The following is a 20,970-nucleotide window of genomic DNA, read 5'->3' as shown; positions in this document are numbered from 1 at the left end:
TAAATCCTGAACATGGAAGTTTACCATGGACAGGACGCCCGACCTGGCCTAGCAGATCACGAACCTAAACGAGAGTTGTCATGAGAAACCGCAAAGCCTGAGAAAGGAGCAGGAGACGAGCCTAAGCCAATGCCTTCCCTCGTGTTACAATAAATACTAGACACAGAATGATTTTTATTACAGTCTAAGCTAACTGATGATACTCTTGGAAATAATCTGATTCTAGCTTGCTGGGTGGGGCGGCTGTGGTCTAGTGCAGAGGTTCTCAAACTGGGGGGGGGCGCGGAATGTATGGGGGGGACGCATAAGACACCTTAGGGGAAATAACTTACTGCACACATTTTACCCACAGCAATGAATAACTAGAAAAGCTGATTCCTCCAGATCAGTGGTTCTCAACCGGGGCACACCAAGGGCTTCCAGGGGGTACATCATCCAGAGATTTGCCTAGTTTTACAACAGACTACGTGAGAAGCACTATCAACTTCAATACAAACTAAAATTGCAAACAGACAATGACCAAGGGTATGTCTTCACTACCCACCGGATCGGCAGGCAGCGGTCGATCCAGCGGGGATTGATTTATCGCGTCTAGTCTAGATGCGATAAATCGACCCCCGAGCGCTCTCCCGTCGACTCCTGCACTCCGCCGCCATGAGGGGCGCAGGCGGAGTCGACGGGGGAGCGGCAGCAGTCGACTCCCCGTGGTGAAGACACCACGGTAAGTCGATCTAAGTACGTCGACTTCAGCGTATTCACGTAGCTGAAGTTGCATAACTTAGATCAATCCCCGCCCAGTATAGACCAGGGCTAAGGCTCGGATTAGAAGGTCAGCAATTTGTCAGTAATAGTGTGCTGTGACACATTTGTATTTTTATGTCTGATTTTGTAGGCAAGTGGTTTTTAAGTGAGCTGAAACTTGGAGGTACACAAGACAAATCAGCCTCCTAAAAGGGATGCAGTAGTCTGGAAAGTTTGAGAACCACTGCTCCAGACACCTCAAGTCGTCAGATAGCGCTGTGCATTTGACTCTAGATGGCGCCGGGCGTTTTGGCGGATTTTTGGTACGCCAGCAGAGCATTATACAAAGTCGTTGCCAGCTGTACGTTTGCCACAACGCGGTGTGTGAGCATGCCACAATCGCAGTTTTGCTTTTGTTCTTATGCCAATGGGCCATTGGGTCATTTGTGCAACAGAAAAAACCCAACTCAAGAGAAAACAAGGAAGTGAAAACGGATTCAAGTGAAGCACCCCACCGCGTATATCGATGTATGTACTAGTGTGGAGGGGGTGCGTGTGTGTGAACTATTACAGACACAAAGAAGAGGGTGCCATCAAATAATCTTGAGCACCACTGGTCTAGTGGAGCGAACAGAGGGCTGGGAGCCAGCTGGCCTGGGTTCCATCTCTGCCTCACTATTGACTCACTGTGTGACCCTGGGCAAGTCACATCACCTCTCAGCCTCAGTTTCCCCCAGCTGTAACATGATACATCCACAGCCTTCGCAAAGGGATTCGAGATCTGAGGATGGAAAGCACTATGTAAGCACAAAAGACACACTGCAGACCATGGTCAATAAACTTTGTCGTATTTATTCTGAGGTGAAAGAGGCTTGGCAAAGCTTTGCTACACCCAGCTCTGCCAGTGTACTTCAGCCCTGACCCGCAGCCCCTCTTCCTATTCCAGTCCCGGGCCCCAGCCACCCACAGCTACCCCAATACCCCTCAACCCTGATCTGCAAGCCCCCTCCACTATTGCAGTCCGGAGCTCCCGTCTGGGAGTACACAGCTCCATTACTGCAGCTTAACCCTGACCCACAGAACCTCTGCTGATGAAGGAAAGCTTCAGACAGAAGCATAATGGAAGCGGGTAGACGGTACAGCGATGCTCAGTGGCTCTCTCTGGCGAGGGGGCTTAGGGGCTATCTGATATACAGACGCATTCTAATAAAACCCTCTCCTCGGCAGCCCTCCCTGAATACTTATCTAATCACAGCAAAGGGCGCGATAAACTCCCTGCCCCGAGTCCTCTCTGCACTGACAGTTCACTAAAGATACAAGATCGCTCAGTGACATTACAAATGTCAGCAAGCAGCGATTAGGCTTGGTGGAGGGGACACATTAGCAAGCAGGGGGAAGGGGGAGTCAAACTTCTGTCAACGCGTTCAGCTGCATGGAGCAATTTTTCCTTTGGCTTTTGTCCTCAGCGAAAGACAGCTCTGCCCGTCCCAGGGCCCTGCAATCCAACAACCTTCCCTGGTGGAGGAGAGCCAAAGGAGACAGCTGTCCCCCAACGCGGCTGGTACCTCAAACACAAGGGTTTGCTACAGGGCAACAAGCATGGGACCTCAGCGGCCCCAGGCCCCAGCCCACCCCTTCTGTTGACTTGAGGAGCGAGCCTCAGAACCAAACCTCAGCTCTTTCTTCCGACAGCACACGCTGCCAGGCTGGTCTGTAACGTACACGTCAAGTCTTGCATGGGTGCCAAAGCATTTCTTGCTACGTATAAAGTTAAACTAAAGCTCTCAATTCAAACTAGTCTCTCTGAGTCTCTTACCAGTGCAGAGAGAGAGCATCACAAATACGCTGGTGCAGAGGGATAAGAATGGGCAGGTGGACAACTCATCTTGCGACACGCGACCTCATTTGCGACACCATCAGTAGGGCACCCAAGGTCAGAGTGTGTGAACGAATTCCCAGACTGCTTTAGAGTCAGCAGCGGGACTTTAATATCTAAGCAAAACGCTGGAGACCGAAGAGCGGCCTCAGCGGCCCCGTTTCTATTAAAAAGGCAGCGTGCAAACATGGCGTGGGCTTTCCGCAGAGCAAGACGCACGGCTCACTGGGCGAAGCCAATAAAACAACAGTAACAGATTGTGTGTCAATTTGGGGTATTAGTGACGCAAAAGACAACGCTCCCCTCCTTTGCCACTGTGTTTTGCTCCACCCACAGCAGCTGAGTCCTTACTCAACTCATCCCAATACACAATGCAATTTAAGACCCTTTTCCAGAGACCACTAATAAACTATCCCAAAAACATACTTGGTGCTGGGGGAAATTGGTCCCAACACGCACGTTGGGGCTTCTGCAACAGGACTCGCGGTTACTTTGAAGCAGTATATAAGGGTATCTTTGGTAGAATTATGATGCTAGTATGGTACATGCATTTTCATCAACCAACTTCACTCCTTTCCAAGCCTAGATGGTAACCACAGGCTGGTGCCACTGTTAAGTGGGAGGTTTCGGGACTTGCATTACAGGGAAGGTGATCAGCAGGTGCCAGTGGCCCATTTCAGCAAGGTACTAAGGCACATGCCCATGTTTAGGCACGTAAGTAGCTGCGCTGAAGGCCAGTGGAACTACTTGGGCTGGAAGCTGTGTATCTATGCACATGCACACACAGAGACATTGAAACGTGCCTATAATTTTTCAAGTCACGTGCTCCCATTCTTTGGGCTTACTTAAGTTTGTGGCAGTGATTCCTTTTAATTGGGTAGTGTTCTCCTATTACCAATGAACTCAAATGCAGGCCCATGCTAGAGGTGACAGAGCAGAGGTTTGCCTGTGCTGTGGAAAGACTGCTCTAGTTACATACTTCATATAAACTCAAATACATTGTTTTCTTAACATTTGAAACCAGAGTCTCTGCGTGAGCCACGCCCTAGAAACTGGCCATTTCACATAAATCCCAGCAGCTTGACCAAGATTTTCCTCCAGGGGATCAGGTCATAGGCGCAGGCAGATGACTTGGGAATATGACAGGAGGGACAGGAGGAGGGGACCTCGGGCTGTTTGAGCCATTGGGAGGGGGTGGGTCCCCGTTAAGTTGCTCTCCTACCTGGCCATTATTATTTATCTCTACTAGTAAGGACTGGAAGCCCCAAATGAGACCAGGGCCCCTGTGCTGGGCGCTGCTCGGACACAGATAGACCCTGCCCTGAAGAACTTACACAGTAACCAGACAAGGTGAAACAGAGACCCCAGAGGGGAAGGGACTTCGCTGAAGTCACAGCCGGGTCTCCCTATGCCCAGGGTATTCCCCTACCCAACAGACGCACTGCCTTCCTGGGTGTGTTTGGGGCTAGGACCATGGCAGGGACTGCAGGAGAATTGAGCAGCTGGGAGGAAATCCAGGTCCCTGGTTACCCCATACCTCCCTGCAGTACTAGAGAAGGCCGCAACTAGGCAAAATGTTTACCTAGGCCAGAGTTTCCCCCCTCCCCCCACATGCTCCCCAGATGTGAACACCCTTCAAGGACAGGGAGCTGTGAGTGGTAGGAGAGGAGCTACCCCGAGAGGTGAAGCATCTCCTTTCCCTCTCAAGCTGGGCTCGCTCCCCGCCGGGCTGAGGACGAATGGGACCGGCTAGTGAGCACTCACGGTTAAACAGCCTCCCAGCCCCAGCCCACGACCCCTTGATGCCAAGTGCAGAGCTGGGAGAGAGCTACGTGAAGCGAGTCTTTCCCTCCCTCTCCCACTGTAGCCCTGTGCTTCGCTGAGAGCTCAGTGAGGGCTTAGAGTATCAGCTGAAACAAGATCCATGAAAACCCCTTGCCCGCATGTCTAACTGGAGTATGATGAACCCAGACTCCTAACTTGCTAAAGCAGGTAGCCGAGGGCTACTGCAAACCGCCATCATTTATTTGTCTTGGGGCCAAGAGGCAGAGCACAGCTTGGGGCTCAGCCGGTTAATATCAAACATCACAGTGCAGGGGGTTTGGTTTGGGCTTTTCTGTTTGTTTTGATTTCCCCCCCCCCCCAATCAACCTGCTGGTTATATAGCTGCTATCCATTCACCAGAAGTTTAGTGAACTTCAAATGGCGATCGTGAACGGTCACTGAACTGCAGAATGCCCCAATGTGCTTTCAGATTTCATTTACAGAGGCCCAGCAATCAGCCAAAAGATTTGCTCTGACAGCAGGGAATGCAAGATCCCCTTGACAAGTTCAGCGGGGAACGGGCTGCCAGCATCCCTTGTTACGGTCATGTTCTACCCTGTTTGATGGAGTAGATCATGCAAATTGTCCTTTTGCTGCTGCTCGGCCTGTCACTCACATTGTCATTTAAAACAATAAAACAAACAAAAAGTCGAAGTTAAAACCCAAAATTCCGCAGAGCTGTTTTCATGCAAGTTCTGTTTACCGAGTCCCTAATTATCAGGACAGGGCTAGTCGCCAACACCGTTCGATTCAATGGCACAAGCAGCCCCAGTGATGCAAAAGCCTTTAAAGGAATTATCACCACAGCTTTAATCTGCACAAGGCCCTCGTGCCCCTTTCACAGCCCCTGCAATCACCCGAGTTTTCTCTCCCCCTCCAATTCGCACCACTTGGCAGCTTTGGCATCACACCACCTTTCCCTTGCAGCAAGGGAGGCCGGGACAGGACTTCCTTCAGACCCACCCAGGCCAGTCCTCCATCAGCCAGAAGGGACGACCTAGAGCAAGGCAAGACGCTGCTGGTGCTTTGAAAGGCCCACAACAGGGAATGAATCAAACCTGGGTCTCTTGTGTGGAAGTGCAGAGCATTAGCTGTGGAGCAGGCCCTTCATAGTTCCAGGGGGGTATTTTGGCGGGGGGAGGGGGAAAAAGGGTTGGGGGGTGGAGAGGGGGAATTGTTTTTTGAAAATGTGCATAAAGAAGACATGTATAACTAAATGCTTCCCTATATGCACTTCAAGGCTCCCCGTGCTGAGGAACTGCCAACCAGGCTTCAGCCGGGAGGGAATGTGATCTTAGGAGCTCTAAACCCCTGGAAGAGAAAACACAGGGCGAGCACCGTACAAGCTGACACAACCTTCACTGGAGAGGTGCCTCCGAGTGCTGTGCTATTATGCATAGAGATAGACAGTGCTAGGCCAGCCACAATGGAATTCTCCACAGCTGCAGAACATATTCCATCAAGTACAGTAAGACTCTATTAGCGGAGATACAATACGGAGCTGGAGAAGGACTCGCTCAGCCCCAGCCTCTCTGAGAAAATAACTCCTTCATTTCAATGCAAAACAGCAGTAGTTATTAAACGCCACCTTGAAGAGCAGAAGAGGAAGGGAGAGCGGGAGGGGATGGGGGGACCGTGGCGGTTTGCATAAAAGTACCTTTTTCAGATTAATCCACTGTTTGAAGTAATCAGCAACCGGCAGCCCTAAGTACTGGCATTGTCCTGGTAACCTGTAAGAGAGGAGAGAGAGCAGGTTCGATTCAATTACTGCATCCTGACAACACAAACTCCAAGTTGTATTATGCACTTTTGGTGGTGAGGAGGAGGAGGAGAAAGCGAGATCCTTGAGTCTACTGAAATGTGCTGCATTTCAGAAGGATCCCAGGCACTTGGCAAGCGCTTCCTGAGAGCTGGAACTCAGCTGAAATCTTAGCTCCTGGCTATGCGCCGGTTACGTGTGCAGGCTGCCGAACTATCCTCACGTGGGCTGTTTGTAACAAGGAGGGTGGGCGTTTTACATGGGAGCGGTGTGTACCTTCAACACTACGCCCAGCCCTCCCCTGGGGAGAACATGGCTGGAGCATCTGGGCTGTCATGAATTGTACTCCCCAGGAACGGAGGAAAGGCAGCTCCCTGCCCCAGCGAGCTTACATACCAAAGAGACTTGACAGACAATGTGACTGCCAAGCCACAGGACATAGGTGACCCAGCTAAGCCTCAGGGGCGACAGTTTTCAGACACTTCCTACATGGCGTCCCCTGCCACGCTGTTTTACGGGCTGCAGGGCCAGCGTACGCATGTGTCAGCTGGACAATACCAGCCCAGGGCTATGGATTTCCACACAGCAGGATTTTTAGGCCCAGACGTTTAAATACGTGCTCAGGTAATTGTATGGCTAGATCACAGGTACTCAACAGCTCAGCCCCTAAGAGACCACCTCTCCCCTGACACACCCACAGCAGAGGCCCCGGAGCTGAAGCCCCACTGGTAAAAGAGAGAGGGAACCATTGAAAGGGGTTGTTCGCCTTTGGGGCACCAGCAAGGCCTGCCCTCGCCTGTGAGAAGGCAGGCACTGGGTCTGGCTGGAGAGCAGTGCCGTGGGACTTCCGTGCGGATTACGAAGGCAAGTTCGTTATATTTATTTTCAATTTGATCTGATGAGAGGTAATCAGTGGGCCTGTTCGTTTGTTGTTGAAGTTGTCCACAGCGCTGGACAGAGGCTCTTTTATTGGAGAACAGAAACATTCCAGATAAATAAATAAAGAGACTAATTAGATCCACGTGTGCATGTAATTACCACAATCCCCGTAACGGCCTGTGTAGCTAACAGGAGACTTGGCATGCCGCAGCCGCGTTACAGTTAGCCGAGGTTAGTGCCAGGAGGGCGGCACGCAGGCTGCAGGGAAAACCCTTGCTTGTGGGTGCTGCCAGCAAATCCATGGGAAGCTGAAGAAAGGAAGCTGGAAGACATCTGGGGAGGACACCAGCCAACAGGGCATTCTTTGCACCCATTCAAGGTCAGGCGGGCTCCTGCCCACACAAGCACCAGCGATGGCCAAGAACAGAATACGCTCTCGCAGCCCCAACCCAGAGAAGTGCAGAGTGGGGGGCACACAGCACCTTTCTGGACCCAAAGTTACTCCAGACAGAGACCCAAATGAAACCCTGTCAGCAGCACTGAGCTTGTCAATAGGAGAAGCTGCTGGGGCACACAAGGGCTATTCTAAAGGTGAGTTACTGATTAAGCAATAAGACATGCAGTCCCTTCCTCTCCGGGCATGGCTTGTATGATGCTAGAGCCAGCTGCCCTGAAATATACCCCCGGGGTCACTTACTGCTAGTACGTAATAGAATTCACACATTAAAAACAGCCTGAGGCATGCATTTTACTAGGCTTTGCAGACCTGGGCATGACATCATGGAGGGCCAATCAGACAGGGCCAGCGGCAGCCCAAGTTCCAGAGAAGCCGTTTCATGAAGGAAGCTGTTTTCCACTTGTTCCCAAACCAAAGGCAAGTTCAGAAAGAAACAGAGCCCTCTCAAACAAAGGACCCGTCTAGCGGCTACACCTGCCAATCTCTCTGACTGCTGCTACGTAGCCACGCGGGAGCTTTACAGGAGTAAACAAGCAGGTTCCTTCTTCTAGCCCAAGCGGTATTAACTCAGAGGATCCAATCCATCCCCAGTTAAAGTACATGGAAAGACTTCACTGACTTTCCCAGGAGATCTGGCCCCTCCCGCCAACCTGCCACCGGGCCTGGGGACAGTCTCTTCTCCTCTCCGTGCTCCAGCTCGCCCAACCGTAAATCGGCACCAGGGGCACCGACTCATCTTTGTGAAGCACGGCGACACATCGGCAGTGGGGTCGGGCCCAGGACCTCTGGATCCAAAAGCCTGAGCCTTGACTGCCCGAGCTAACAGGCCCGGCTTGCTGGCTCACGAGCAGCAGTGGTCCAGCCACGAGAGGGAGGCAGAGAGCCCAGTTGTGAGAGCACTAGGGACTGTAATTGTTACACCGCGGGTCTGCGCTCTATCCGCTGGGCAGAACCCGCACTCTACTGTTACAGCAGCGAAGGATGGGTCAGGGCCTCATTCCGCTCTCGGAAGAGCAGAGCAGGTTCTCTCCCAGCGAGCTCCGTGCCCTCCACTGGCACGTGGACCCAGGTTCGCTGAACAGGGCAGACTGCGCAGCTCACCTTCCCCGCTTGAACTGAGCAAGCGGGACGCAGCCTCCCTCTCCCAGCCCGCCCTGCGAACCAGGGAGTTTGCAGACATGCATCCGCGTGCACTGCTCCGGATCCTTCTGGTTTGTCAACTCGCCCCCCAGTTACTGCCCCACTTCACACACATACACAGACGGATACAGTAAAGCCACTGAACACATTAGGTTTCAGAGTAGCAGCCGTGTTAGTTTGTATCCGCAAAAAGAACAGGAGTACTTGTGGCACCATAGAGACTAACACATTTATTAGAGCATAAGCTTTCGTGGGCTACAGCATATGCATCCAAAGAAGTGGGCTGTAGCCCACGAAAGCTTATGCTCTAATAAATGTGTTAGTCTCTAAGGTGCCGCAAGTCCTCCTGTTCTTTTTGAACACTTTAGCTGTATTCTGGCTGCCTGAAGCGCCCACCCCGGCCTTCAGCTTTCCCTTCCCAACCTATACGCAGTGCAGAGCGCAAACCCACTGCAGGATCTTCCAGCCCGATGCTAGCGCAGACACGTGTCTACGCAGAAGCTGTCCTTTCAGCAGCAAAGGTGCCTGCAGTTAAACCACAACGGCTCTGAAAACGCCGGTCTGGCTGGGTTGTGAGGGTTACAGGACAGAGCTATTTCAAATGCACGGGAAGGACATGCGGCGCACACTGCCCTCCGTCAGCCAAGCTCGCAGGTTTGCTTTGGCCAGTGGGAGCAGCTCTGTATCCTTTTTAGGCAGCCTGGACACACAAGAAGAGCTCCATTTTCCACCACATCTCGTACACTGCCAAGTAAATGGGGCTGAGAGAGGAGCCGTATGCAAATGGGAGGCGAGGTCACATGGCTTTATTTCTCCCTCTGAAGCCAGCTCTCCAAGCCGGTAAGAAGAGCACAGCTCGGCGGTGATAAACGGCCATGCTTTAGTTATCACTTCCCTTAAGTTAAGGAGGGCAGGCAAGTGATGGATGGGCAGGAATTTGGTTATCTGGGAGGGCTGTCAGCCGGAGTCGCCTATCTCCGCACACATTTAGCAGGGCATCATTATGCGATGGCATGGAGTTAAAATATGACCAAGGGTATTGAAAGAAAGAAAGATGGGATTAAAAAATAGCAAATTGAGCAACAATAAAGGAGCGTGAGGCGAGGACGTTATCGTACGAGTGACACCTTTTATCTCGGTCTGGGAGCTAGAGCAGGGCACAGATTGGTCCTTCCTCCACTATTGTATCCTCTTGTACAAACAGAGGCAGATAAAATGTGTCACCGGTGCGATAGCATATCAATTTAACCCTAATTATCCAGGGGGTCAAGCCAAGAAATAGGGGTTTCTCATTTCAACAGGTTCCTTAGTCTCTGCTATGAGCCACCACATTAATACAGGAGGGAGCCATAATTGAATTCAGTCACTCAGGTGGTCCTAGTGTATAAAAAATTAATGCTCGAGTCTCCTGACTAATCGGGCTTGGTTCATGTCCATCTGCTTCTGGGTTCAGGATGTCAGAAGACAAAGAAATTGGGCCAGTTTCCTCACAGAGGGTGGTGTATTGATATTGAGCCAGTTAGAACAAGTCCCTCTTCAGGAAAGATAAAGGGACATTAAATCTTGCTATTTATGGACCTGGTCTCAGCCTTTAAAAAAAACAACCCATGCACTGTAGGCCTCGTTGTGTAACACATGCGGAATACTTTAATTACAGTCTTGCCAAGCCCCGGCACGCTGGGGACAGGAGGGGATGGCAGCAGCCATCAGTATCTTCTCACCAACCTTCTCCACCCTTGCAATCCACTCTCCATTTGACCGCTTCCCCTCCCAAACGTTCTCAGCTCAGAGGGAAATTGGCAACGCTGATCTAAGCGACATGGGCGCAGCAGCAGGAGACAGGGGGTGCCCAGAGTGAGGTGACAGTGTGAGAAGCGGGGGCTAGAAATGCCTCCCAATAATGCCCCACAGTTTAAAGCAGGGTAGACCAAAACATGGCCCCAAGGCTCCTTGCAGAACATGGGGCTCTGAGTTTTAGCTGAGGGGCAGCCTAAGCCTACAGCTCCCAGGATGCATTGCTCCATCTTGATCAGAAGGTGGCTACTCAGGTGAAGATCAAGAACTGAATGCTGAGACATCAAATCTCCGGTGGACATTCTTCAGTATAAAAGGTGAAGGGGCAGCAGTATGGTCCCGTGCAAGACGCGCCCCTTCAGAAACCTGGCAAAGGGCGGAGGTTTGGGTGCCCCCTCCCCGCCTAACACAGACTGTGCAGCGGGGGTGGAATAGGTGCTGGGACAGGTAAGGTGCTATGTCTGACTGAGAAATGGGGGCCGAAGGCTGTGATTATAAAAATACAGCCAAAGCCTTGCCCACACTAGAAAGCTGCACCAGTCTAACTAAAGGAGTGAATTTAAACCAATGTCATTAAGCCAGAACAAACCCCCTGGAGAGAAGCACCACCACATTTCATAGTGGTTTCATTTTGGTTCGGGGGGGTTGATTTAAATCAAAGCCATTTAAATCATCGATTTTTTTCAACTTTTCCATCTGTACTACAGTTATTGTCTAAAGCAAGGGAACTCTCATTGGTCGATACAGCCACTGAAAGCATGCTGATTTATAACGAAACAGAGCCTGTGTACTAGATTTGGTACACCTTTTTGCTACTTAGGAGGGTACACTACAACTACACACATTAAACTAAGCAAGGAGATAGCTTAATATTTTCAGATTCTTATTAATTTACATTTTAGTAGGTTAGAAAACAGTGAATGATCTATTGCTTATTTACTACTACTGTGCCATATTTATAAAGCTTGACCTCCTGTGTTAGATGTTTTCCCGATTCTTTCTTTATACGGCAAAGCAGCCTTGAACAATTTTTTGATGGAAGCTCATGAACTCAACATTTTTTTTTTTTATTTCAAATGTTTTAAGAGATAAGTTTAGGCCTTAACATATTTTGCATTACATTCAGATTTCATTTTAAACGGGTATATTTTTAAAAAGAAAAGCTTATTATAACTTACACAAAATGAGAAAAACCCTATTTTTCCCCAGAAGTTCATCCATTTTTATCCACCCTTAGGTTGACAGGAAACAGGTTTAAACTAAATCAAAATAACCCTCTCTTAGAAGAGTAACCACACAAGGGGCTTTGCACTGATTTTAATTAAACCAGGTTAAAAAACAACAACTTTCCTTTGTAGACAAGCGTTAGTGAATATGGGCACACTGACTTGGAAAGTTCCCCCTCGTGCCCGAGTTCTGAGGACAGTCTTGGTGACTTCACGCTCAGCTGTCCAGGAATAACACACACAGCTGCTTTTCAGCACAGACGGGGTATCCCAGGCCTTTGGTACAACATACCACAAAGAAGCCAGGAAACAACACTTTCCTATGTGACAACAGGTGCTGTGAAAGTCAATTCCAGGGGTAGAGGCAGAAGTCATGACCTCACAGGCAGTCATCTGTGACATCATAATTCCATAAAAGGGAGATGGCTTGTGACACTTGGATAATTGTATCCTGAACTAAATTCCCTCTGCTGATTCAACAGATACAATACTCTTCTCCATTTTTTGTACAAAACACTCACCCTTCACTGAAAAGCACCCTCCTCTCAAGAGGGACACTGCCATGGTTGATAACCATGCACACAGCAGGTCAGGAAGTGGAGAAAAGCGTTGTATGCAACAGAAACTACAGAGAGAATTAGTTCAGACAGCGTCTAAAGCTCAATGCGTCAAATTCATCCAAACATTTATTATTTTAATCCAGGGTAAGGGGCTCCTGATTCACCCAACCTTGAAGCCCTTGCATTGTTCAAGCAACACTCTTCCCTGCCAATGGGGGGTGATCTACCTTCAGGCCCACACCAATCCAAATAGCAAGTGTTTCTACAGGTAGCGGTGCAGTGCACTTCACCTCCGCCAGGCTCTATTCGGAGGAGGATTTTGCTAACAGTTGTAGAGCAGAGGTGTCTAGAGGCTGGTTTATTTCCAGCTAGCTACGACTCGCCAGGCATGCAGAGCCCTCCTTTGCTATTTGCACACTCGCTGGGCTGCGACTAAAGCACACAGTCTAAATTCTCTTAGGACGCCACTGCTTCCTTCAGTCTTCTACCCCACCTGCAGACGGGTAAAGCACACAGGGCCAGCAAGGGCCTAGCAAAGCCCAGGTACAAACCTGTGGTCAAATTAACCACACGCAAACTCATGACCAAGGGCAGAGCTGGAGCTCCTCCCACACACACACCACTTGGGAACAGAACAGAGGCAGAGGGAGAACAGGGCAATTTGCCCATTTGTGCTCCTTTCCGGAGGGGCTCCGATGAGTAACGACAGAAGCAGTTACCCACGTCTGAGACTTGTTTTAAGAGTGGGGCAAGGCCTGACAATCACAATTACAATCAGTTCAAAACAAAGCCAGAGCTAAGAGACTTGTCGCTTGGTTAAATTCACAGAAGCTGGACATCCCGCTCCCAAGCCCTCTCAGAGCGGGACAGTGATCACAAAGATCGCCATGCTGGGGTGGAAGCTCCCTTGCTTTATTGGTCCCGGCCGGAGAGCCGTGCTCCGAGCGACACTAGCGCCAAGTTCCCATCCTCCCGCCCTGATGCCAAGCACGCGGGAGACCCTTTCCCATCTGCACTCCTAACAGCCCAAGAGGCAGCAGCAGTTAAAATTCACAAGCAGCAGCTGGAGAAGGACAATACACTTGTGAGGGTCAAAATCGCACTCGGTTTTCATACCAACCCAGAGACAGTGCCTTCCCCTCCCCTTGCCTTCCTCCCACCACCTCACTTCTCTCCACCGCCCCCAAACTTGTCAGTGCAACACGCCTATAAGCTGCACATCAGCTTGAAGTATCAGTGTGCATGAAGCAGGGACAGGAGAGCAAGGAAGTGGGAACCGGCAGCGTGAGCCTCCATCGGCTGTCAGGGAACACTAATGAATTTCAGCCCCAGCAGCCCTGCCTCGGATGGGCTGAGGCGAGGAGGAACGTTACATGCTGCCGCTGCCACGGCTCCTCGCTGTCTTTTTCAAAGCCCCACGGTTAATAACGGGCATTGCTGAGCCGGCAGCTGCGGTCCCTGAACTGCATGGGACGGCAGAATTCAGGGTCCCAGGAGCGCATGCCCTCCTCCGCTTTACCACACCAGTGCAGAACGTAGAGAGGTGCAGGCAGCCCAACTACCAACCAATCTGGAGTACTCTAGGCCAGAGAGAGCATCATGTCAGATTGCACGGAGGGGTTATCCAGGCAGCGTCCATCGCCATGGTACCTAGACAGGGTGTGCATGATCGGGGCCACAGGCAAAAGATACGGTTCTCTCTGACATACCAGGCTTAATATTCTAACAGCATCACAGCAGCTTCTTAGTTTCTAAAGAATTTCCTTTAGATCCTCCCATCCACAGTAGGTGCTTCCCCGATCAGTGTCCCTGCGATCAGCCCCAGCACCAAGCTTCACTCAATTCTGCTTCCAGCATCTTCGGAGCAAGCACTAGATCAGAACACTGCCGTACCAGGGTACCAGTAACATCCTCAACCAGACAGATGCCTGCATGCCAGGACAGACAGACACGCCGTTCACTTGACTGGACATTGTGTAGGGAACAGCTAGGGAGACAGACAGACGCGGATGTTCCTGGCAGCCGTGAAGGGGTTAAAGAGCGATTTGCCCCTTGGAAAAGGGATGGGACGCATTCCTGAGGCACCAGCAGGATAAGGGAGTCAGAACCCGGTATTACACACACAACACGAAGGTCACTGAAACTCTTCCTTACAAATGTCAACCTGTCACTTCCAGATATTAATGAGGGCTGACCAGCAGCTAAAAGGCATCCATGCTCCATTAGTAATAAGAGACAAGAGGCAACATGCAAGGAAGAGCACACAACAAGGCGTGCGGAGACACCAGTGGAACTGCACGGCCCTGGGAGGTGTGATGATGCACAAGATGATAAGCCTTGTGCCTGAGAAGGGAAGCTATTCCCACACAACCCCACTCACTGGAGTGTGTTATTGTTTTCCCTTCATCTTTAACTGACTTAGTGTAATGAGGCCAACAAGCCCAGACCGAAGCAATTATTCTAGTACCTTCACATTCGGAACCATACTTTCCTCTGCACGGCTTGGTTTGGAAGCAATTTTTCTACATATGCAAGGTACATTTCTGCCAGAACGGCCTGAGGGATGGGCTGTAATTCCCATTGCTTGGGACTCTCTCTTAAAGACTGCACTGGACAAGACACCTTTTAGGGAGCCATCCTGCATGGATCTAACCGTTTCACAGATATTTGCCATCTCTCACCTTTATGGCAATACCCCTATTTTCTCCATGCCCCCTCAAGCTTTGCTAGGGACGAAGGAGTTTGGGAGGCACCTGCCAGCCAAACACTCCGAGCAGCCAGGCAAACGAATACGGCAGTTAGCTCCAGGAGATAACGAATGCGATTCATGCACAAGAAACACAATTCAGCGACAGCACCAAGGCAGCAGGCTCTAGAAGTCACCGTTACACTCATTAGCTTTCGGCCTCGTCCTGAAAAGCTCTGAGTCAATCTAATGAGAGTGGAAGGCACTCAGCAGGCCCCGGCCCTTTGTTGGTATTCGCCCTGTCTAGAGTCGAGCTGAGAAGCTATCTCAAAATTAAACGCAGGGCTGCAACACAGCAAGTATTCAGATTCCGAGAGGAGAACGTTCATCAACAATTGCGTTCACGCGATGCTACAATAAATCTATGTGCGAACGCTCAGCGGCTTCTCTTAAGGAGATTCATAGCTCTCTTTGCTGGGCCTCATTCTGCTTCCCCGTACACTGCGATGAAGCAGGAGTAACTCCACTTGGAGTCAATGAGGGAATGGTGGAGGCAAGAGCAGAATGAGGTTTTTTGTTTTCATTTACCAGTCGAGGTTCCTGCTCCATTGACAGCAGAGGCTTTGCACCCTTCCAAATCAATGAAGGAATGTCCAGGGGTTTCAAAGGAGAAGGAACTGGAGCTCTTCTAGATGTGTGTCCCCATGGGTGCTCCACTTCCGGCGCCCAGGGATTTTTGGTAGCAGTGCCCGTTCAGCCTACGCACACGTTCCAGGAATCCTCGTGCCCCATGGCAAGGATACATAGAGCTGCATGGGTGAACCACCCTCAGTTCCTTCTCTACCACTAAGTCTCACGAGAGAAAACTCCGAAGCAGAGGGGAAGGAGGGCGGGAAGTGAAGCGCCCATAGGGACATACATCTTGAAGAACTCCAGTTACTGCACAAGGTGAGTAACTGCTCCTTCTTCAAGTCGTGTCCCTATGGGTGCTCCACTTCAGGTGACTCCCAAGCAGCATCCCCACAGGGAGAGCCATTGCTAATCCTGAAGACAGAAATGCGTCGCCAATGGCAGCATCTGACCTAGAGGCATGAACCAAAGCATGGTGTTTGGAAAATGAAGTCCAGCTCTGCAAATTTCAACACCTGGAACATCTTTGAGCAATGCCACGGAGGTAGACTGAGACATTGCAGAATGGGCTAGCAACTTAGGAGGAGGCTGGGAATTGACAGGCTCATAATAGGGGATAAAATACCCAATGATCCACCTTGAGAATCTTTGGGTGGAAACTGTGGATCTGTCCACAATTCAAACGGTCTGGGAGACTTTCTAAATGGTTTGGTTCTGTCCAGGCAGGTATGCAAGGCAGCATTCTCTCTCCTCTGATGTGGCTTCAGGAAAAAACTGGGAACTGAGTGACTTAGTTAATACGAAATTCCGAAGACACTTGAGGTAGAAACTTAGGATGTGATTGTAACAAAACATTTTCCTTGAAAAACACAGTAAATGGAGGACCTGCCATTAAAGCCCCCAGTTCTCCAACCCTCCGGGCAGAAGTGATAGCCACTAAGAAAGCCATTCTCCTGGATAGGTGACATAAACAACATGTAGCCAGTGGCTCAAAGGGGTGTTTCATAAAACCGCTAAGGACAAAGTTCAAGTCCCTTGTTGGGGAGGGTTCTTTAATCTGGGGGGGGGAAGAGTCCCCAGACCTCTGAGGAATCTCAGGATTGTGGGGTGAGAAAAAAACCTTCCACAGACAAATGAAAGGCTGCGATAGCTGCCGAGTGAACCCTGACAAGACCTAGGTCGCCTAGGACGGTGGGAAGAGAAGAGTGAATAGGAGACGCAACTAAGCGAAAGCTACAGCTCAGGTGAAGTGGGCACTCGACGCTCTGTCTCAGGTCGAAGGGCAGCTGAGGACGGTTCGCCCACGCAGCTCTGTATTTCCTCATTGTCTGCAGCACATACACAGGCCAAACGGGTACCGCTACTGGAAATCTCCGAGGAAAGGCGCATGGGGTGCATCTTCTGGGTGACTGTCAGCAAGTCATTTCCCTCCTTTCTCTGCCTCTCTTTTCCCTCCCGCCCTTTGCCGATCTTGTAGACGGTAATCTTTTTGGGGCAGGGACTCAGAGTGAGAGTCGGAGTGCTTGGCACAACCGGGCCCAATTTTGGTGGTGGCTTTAATAATATAATGTAAGTACCATTAGCCCCCCAACCTAAGAGCAGTCAGTTCTCTGCCACGAAGGGGGCCTCTGAACCCAACACGGCAGGTTAAGGAATGTGGACAGCCAGCTGGGTCACTGACCAGCAGACTTTCCTGCAGTACTTTACGTGTCTGACAGTAGGGAAGGGAGCTTTGCAGCCCTGCTGCATGCAGGCCTGGGGCCGAATGGCTCATATTGAAATTTTACAGCTCTCCCTCGGCAGACACTTAACACCGAGTCCCCAAGGCGCACGAGGAGCCCCCCAGGAAAAGCGACATCAGAAAATCCATGACAGCTCTTCCAATTAAGGCAGGTGGACTGCACAGTCTCTTTGGGCTTTCTCACGCTGCTCAGCCAGTGGATCTCCATTTCAATTGGCAAGAATCTCCCCTCTAGGGAGAGCATCAGTGGGGACCCCACTCATCAGTGGGCTGCTCACGGATTCACGGCTGCTCACTGAAGCGATGGGGAAATTTCTGCCCCTTTAACACAGGGTTGCCCTGCCTGGCACACGCACCTGCCCTCCTCTCCTCGCAGCAACACGTTATTTATCTACAACAGACGAGTTTCTTCTTTTCCATCCATTTGCAGTGCAGTCCCGTGGTCTGAACCCAAGAGGCAAAGCCCCTCTTCCGGCACTGCCCTTGCCTCTCCAGCACCAGAATGCACAGCAAGCTCATCTCCGCTGCCAACCCAAGCCTTCCCCTCCTGACCACCGTCTGTGCCCCCTCCCTGACGTCAGCTGCAGCAACATGAGGGAAGGAAAGAAATCCAGCAGCAGGAGGAAACTCTCTCCCGTGTGAAGGCACCAAACCAGAGACACTCCCACATCCCGGAGGCAAAGCAGAACATGATACCTAAGCAAGCTCTCGGCATGGTTACCACCCCAGCATTCTCTCATGCCTGCCGTGTTCTGAGAAGCCCGCCCCCCCGGATAACAAGGGCTGAATCTGATTTTCCACGGAAGCGCTAAGCCCCAATTTAGATCTGCGTGAGCGTAAACAAGTTTGGCTTTCATTGCAGAGAGAGGATGCTCCTCCACCTCGGGAACAGGCTGCCATTAGCATGTGCTTCCCCAGCCACAGAGCAGGCAAATTCTCCAGAGCAAAGCCCAAGTGCAGCAATTAGAATGCAAGGGGGTGCAGAAGCTGTTTAACTCGGCGACCTCAGAGGTCACCGCAGCTGACTCCCAGCCCCTGTATAAATATTGTATGAGTTGGTGAGTGAGGCCTTTCCAAGCGCGGTCCCTCCCCCTCCACCATCACATTCTGCATCTAGCTAGACACACCAGCCACATTATTTACAGATTTGACAGTCAGAAAAATCACTCGGGTAAATGAGAGAGAATGGGGGTGAGGGCTGCTTGCTGGAGCCAGCTATTGCAGCCAGGGACGCAAAGCACTCCGTCACCATGCAGCCTTCTACTGCATTCATTATTAGCACTCAATCACCTGTTGGTGTAATCAGTTCTTTAACCAGCGCATAAGTGTCACTGAGGATAAGGGGAAGGAGGAGCCGCCGGGGCTGGAGGAGAAGAGCTCCCCATTTAGGCAACAGGAAGGCTTTTGTGGGACTTCCCTCGGCTTCAAAGACTGCCCAAGTGTGCATGCCACATGCTGCTGGATCTCCAGTGCTATGGGTGGGACAGAGAGAGATGCTGCATTCCCTCATCAGCAGCTCTCCCGGCCCTTCCTGGCGGCCAGGTCTACGCGCCAGTATGCTGTATCAGTAAAGCACATCCCGTGTGGACGCAGTTTTATACCAGCAAACTGCGCTTCTAGTGGGACAGCTTATTCCAGCTCCTCTCCACCCACACAAATAAAGTTACATCGGCAAAAGCGCAGTTTTACCAGTGTAAGTGCATCTACACTAGGCACATTTCACAAACCACACCTCTGCACGCCCTGCACAGACTCAGACTATGCCAGTGAAATCATGACCTTAGAAGTACCCAGGGGTGGCTAAACCTACAGGCCTCCATCCTGATCCCTCTCACCCACTCTGTGTGAGAGTCACCATCGCCTTAGTATCTGGGAGACTCTCCCCATCCTGAACTTCTGCCCTCTCCTGCCGACCACTCGCAAGGCTGCCTTCGAAGAAGCCGCTTGCTCCCCTGCCCTGCTCCTGCAGGGGTCCGCCAGGGCCCTGCCTTTTCCTCCGTTGCCCACCTTTCGGATCACTGTGGAACAGTGCAAAGCCGCTGCAGCACTCCAAACCCCTGCTGGGCCACGAAGCCAGCCCCAAATCCGGGTCTCCTTTACCTTCTCCCTCACTCCCTTCAGCTCTTCCTCCCCCTCTGCCCTCAGCTCTCACCTTATACGCCTTGCATCACCAGGGGATAGCAGAGCAGAATTCAAACACGCCCCTTGGAGAATCCACAGCACAGTGCCAAACACACCCAGTCAGTCACACTCACTGACCAGAGCCGGCGGGTGTGCACACGCTCCCTCCTGTATGTTGTCTCGCCTAGACTGTAAGCTCAGCAGGGCAGGGACCTGGCCTGGTTACAGGACCACCAAAGGGGCACACAAATTCATGGCATTAGGAATCCCTGCCCCGTGTTATTGGGAGCACCAGGGGGGAGGGGACACAGGAAGGGACGCAGTCCTTGGAGCGTAGATTGACACCGCCCCAGCTGCACAGGGAGCTCTCGCACAGCCAGCCCAGCCGCTCCACACGTGATAACAGGGCGTTTGTATTCTGGGCACCAGACAGAGCCAGCACACCTCAGCCTGAGCTTCCCGCCAGCAGCCTCCCATTGCACCGTGCCGGGTCACTGAGCCCGCAAGCCTGCTTGTACCGCCCCGGCCTCTCCCAAGCGGGCTGCGCAGTTCGCAGGCTTACCCCTCCGCGGGCAAGGGAGTCGAGGGGAGAAGAGATGGACGGGGCGAGCGAGAGAGGGAAGGGGCGGTGGGGGAAAGGTCTGAGAACTCTCTCCTGAGCCCCGCATTGAGCGCAAGCACCCGAGCCGCTGTGCAGCTCTTGCAGTCCTGCTCTAATGCTCCCTGACATGCCTCTGAAGACAGCGAGCTGTTTGCAGTCAGCACCGTGATTTGTTAGTAATTATTTTCACAGTGTCACACCGCTGTCACTCTCTTAACAAAGAGACAGGCAGCCCGAGGCTGCCTGCAAGAGAGAATCAGCAGCGAAAAGGGACTGTCAGGCACCCGGAGACTCTCTGCTCCTCTGGGTTCTACAACAGAGCCCTTACCAGGTTCTAAGGGAACATCTCAGAAGTGGCAAGTCAGAGTCTTCTGACACCCTGGCCACAGAGATGGGACTTTCCCCCTTACCCAAACCCACCGTAAGCCTGACAGGGTTAGATCTCCTTAAACCCATCATGTGCTTCCGACCTGCAGCCACCCTGGGGAACTTTCGCTATTGATGACGTCACGCTCTCCTTATAAGCTCTAATTTCTTTTAATGTGGCCATGCCATGAGACTGTTCTCTGTAAGCACAATAACCCTGCGACAAAATCCCACACCACCTCCGTGCGTGTGCACGCACCGATCCATTCACCCCAGCCAAGTGCTGTGCATTTCTTCAGACGGGCCTCACCCGCTAGGTCACACCGCTGCATTCCGCATGATGGAAACATTTCACTTGGCATTTCACAATGCCAGGGGACCTTGGCAGCTTCCCCACACCTGAAATATACAGCCTAATGATTTGTTTCCCCTGCTACCATGCACACATCACACTGACATGCTGAGAACCTCCCTTAACCGCCTCCATCCATCTCGTACCTGCTATGTAACAGTTGTGATCCTTCCTTCGGCTAACTTGTCAGTCAAAGGTAATCACCCTTTCCCAGTAA

At 51.4% G+C, this 20,970-nt stretch overlaps 1 protein-coding gene across 6 annotated transcripts in view; it reads right to left on the bottom strand.

Annotated features, from left to right (window-relative positions):
* Positions 1-20,970, bottom strand: part of ERI3 (ERI1 exoribonuclease family member 3) — a 230,727-nt gene that overhangs the window by 151,331 nt on the left and 58,426 nt on the right. For all 6 annotated transcript variants that reach the window (XM_034778672.1, XM_034778676.1, XM_034778675.1 and 3 more), the window contains exon 6: positions 6,099-6,171. In XM_034778672.1, the coding sequence (XP_034634563.1) occupies positions 6,099-6,171 (73 nt within the window). The remainder of the gene's footprint in view (positions 1-6,098; positions 6,172-20,970) is intronic.

The sequence above is a fragment of the Trachemys scripta genome, chromosome 8, assembly GCF_013100865.1.
Source record: "Trachemys scripta elegans isolate TJP31775 chromosome 8, CAS_Tse_1.0, whole genome shotgun sequence".
NCBI classification, from domain to species: Eukaryota; Metazoa; Chordata; order Testudines; family Emydidae; genus Trachemys; species Trachemys scripta.
The sequence above is the reverse complement of the archived record's forward strand: the minus strand, read 5'-3'. Positions and strand labels throughout refer to the sequence as shown.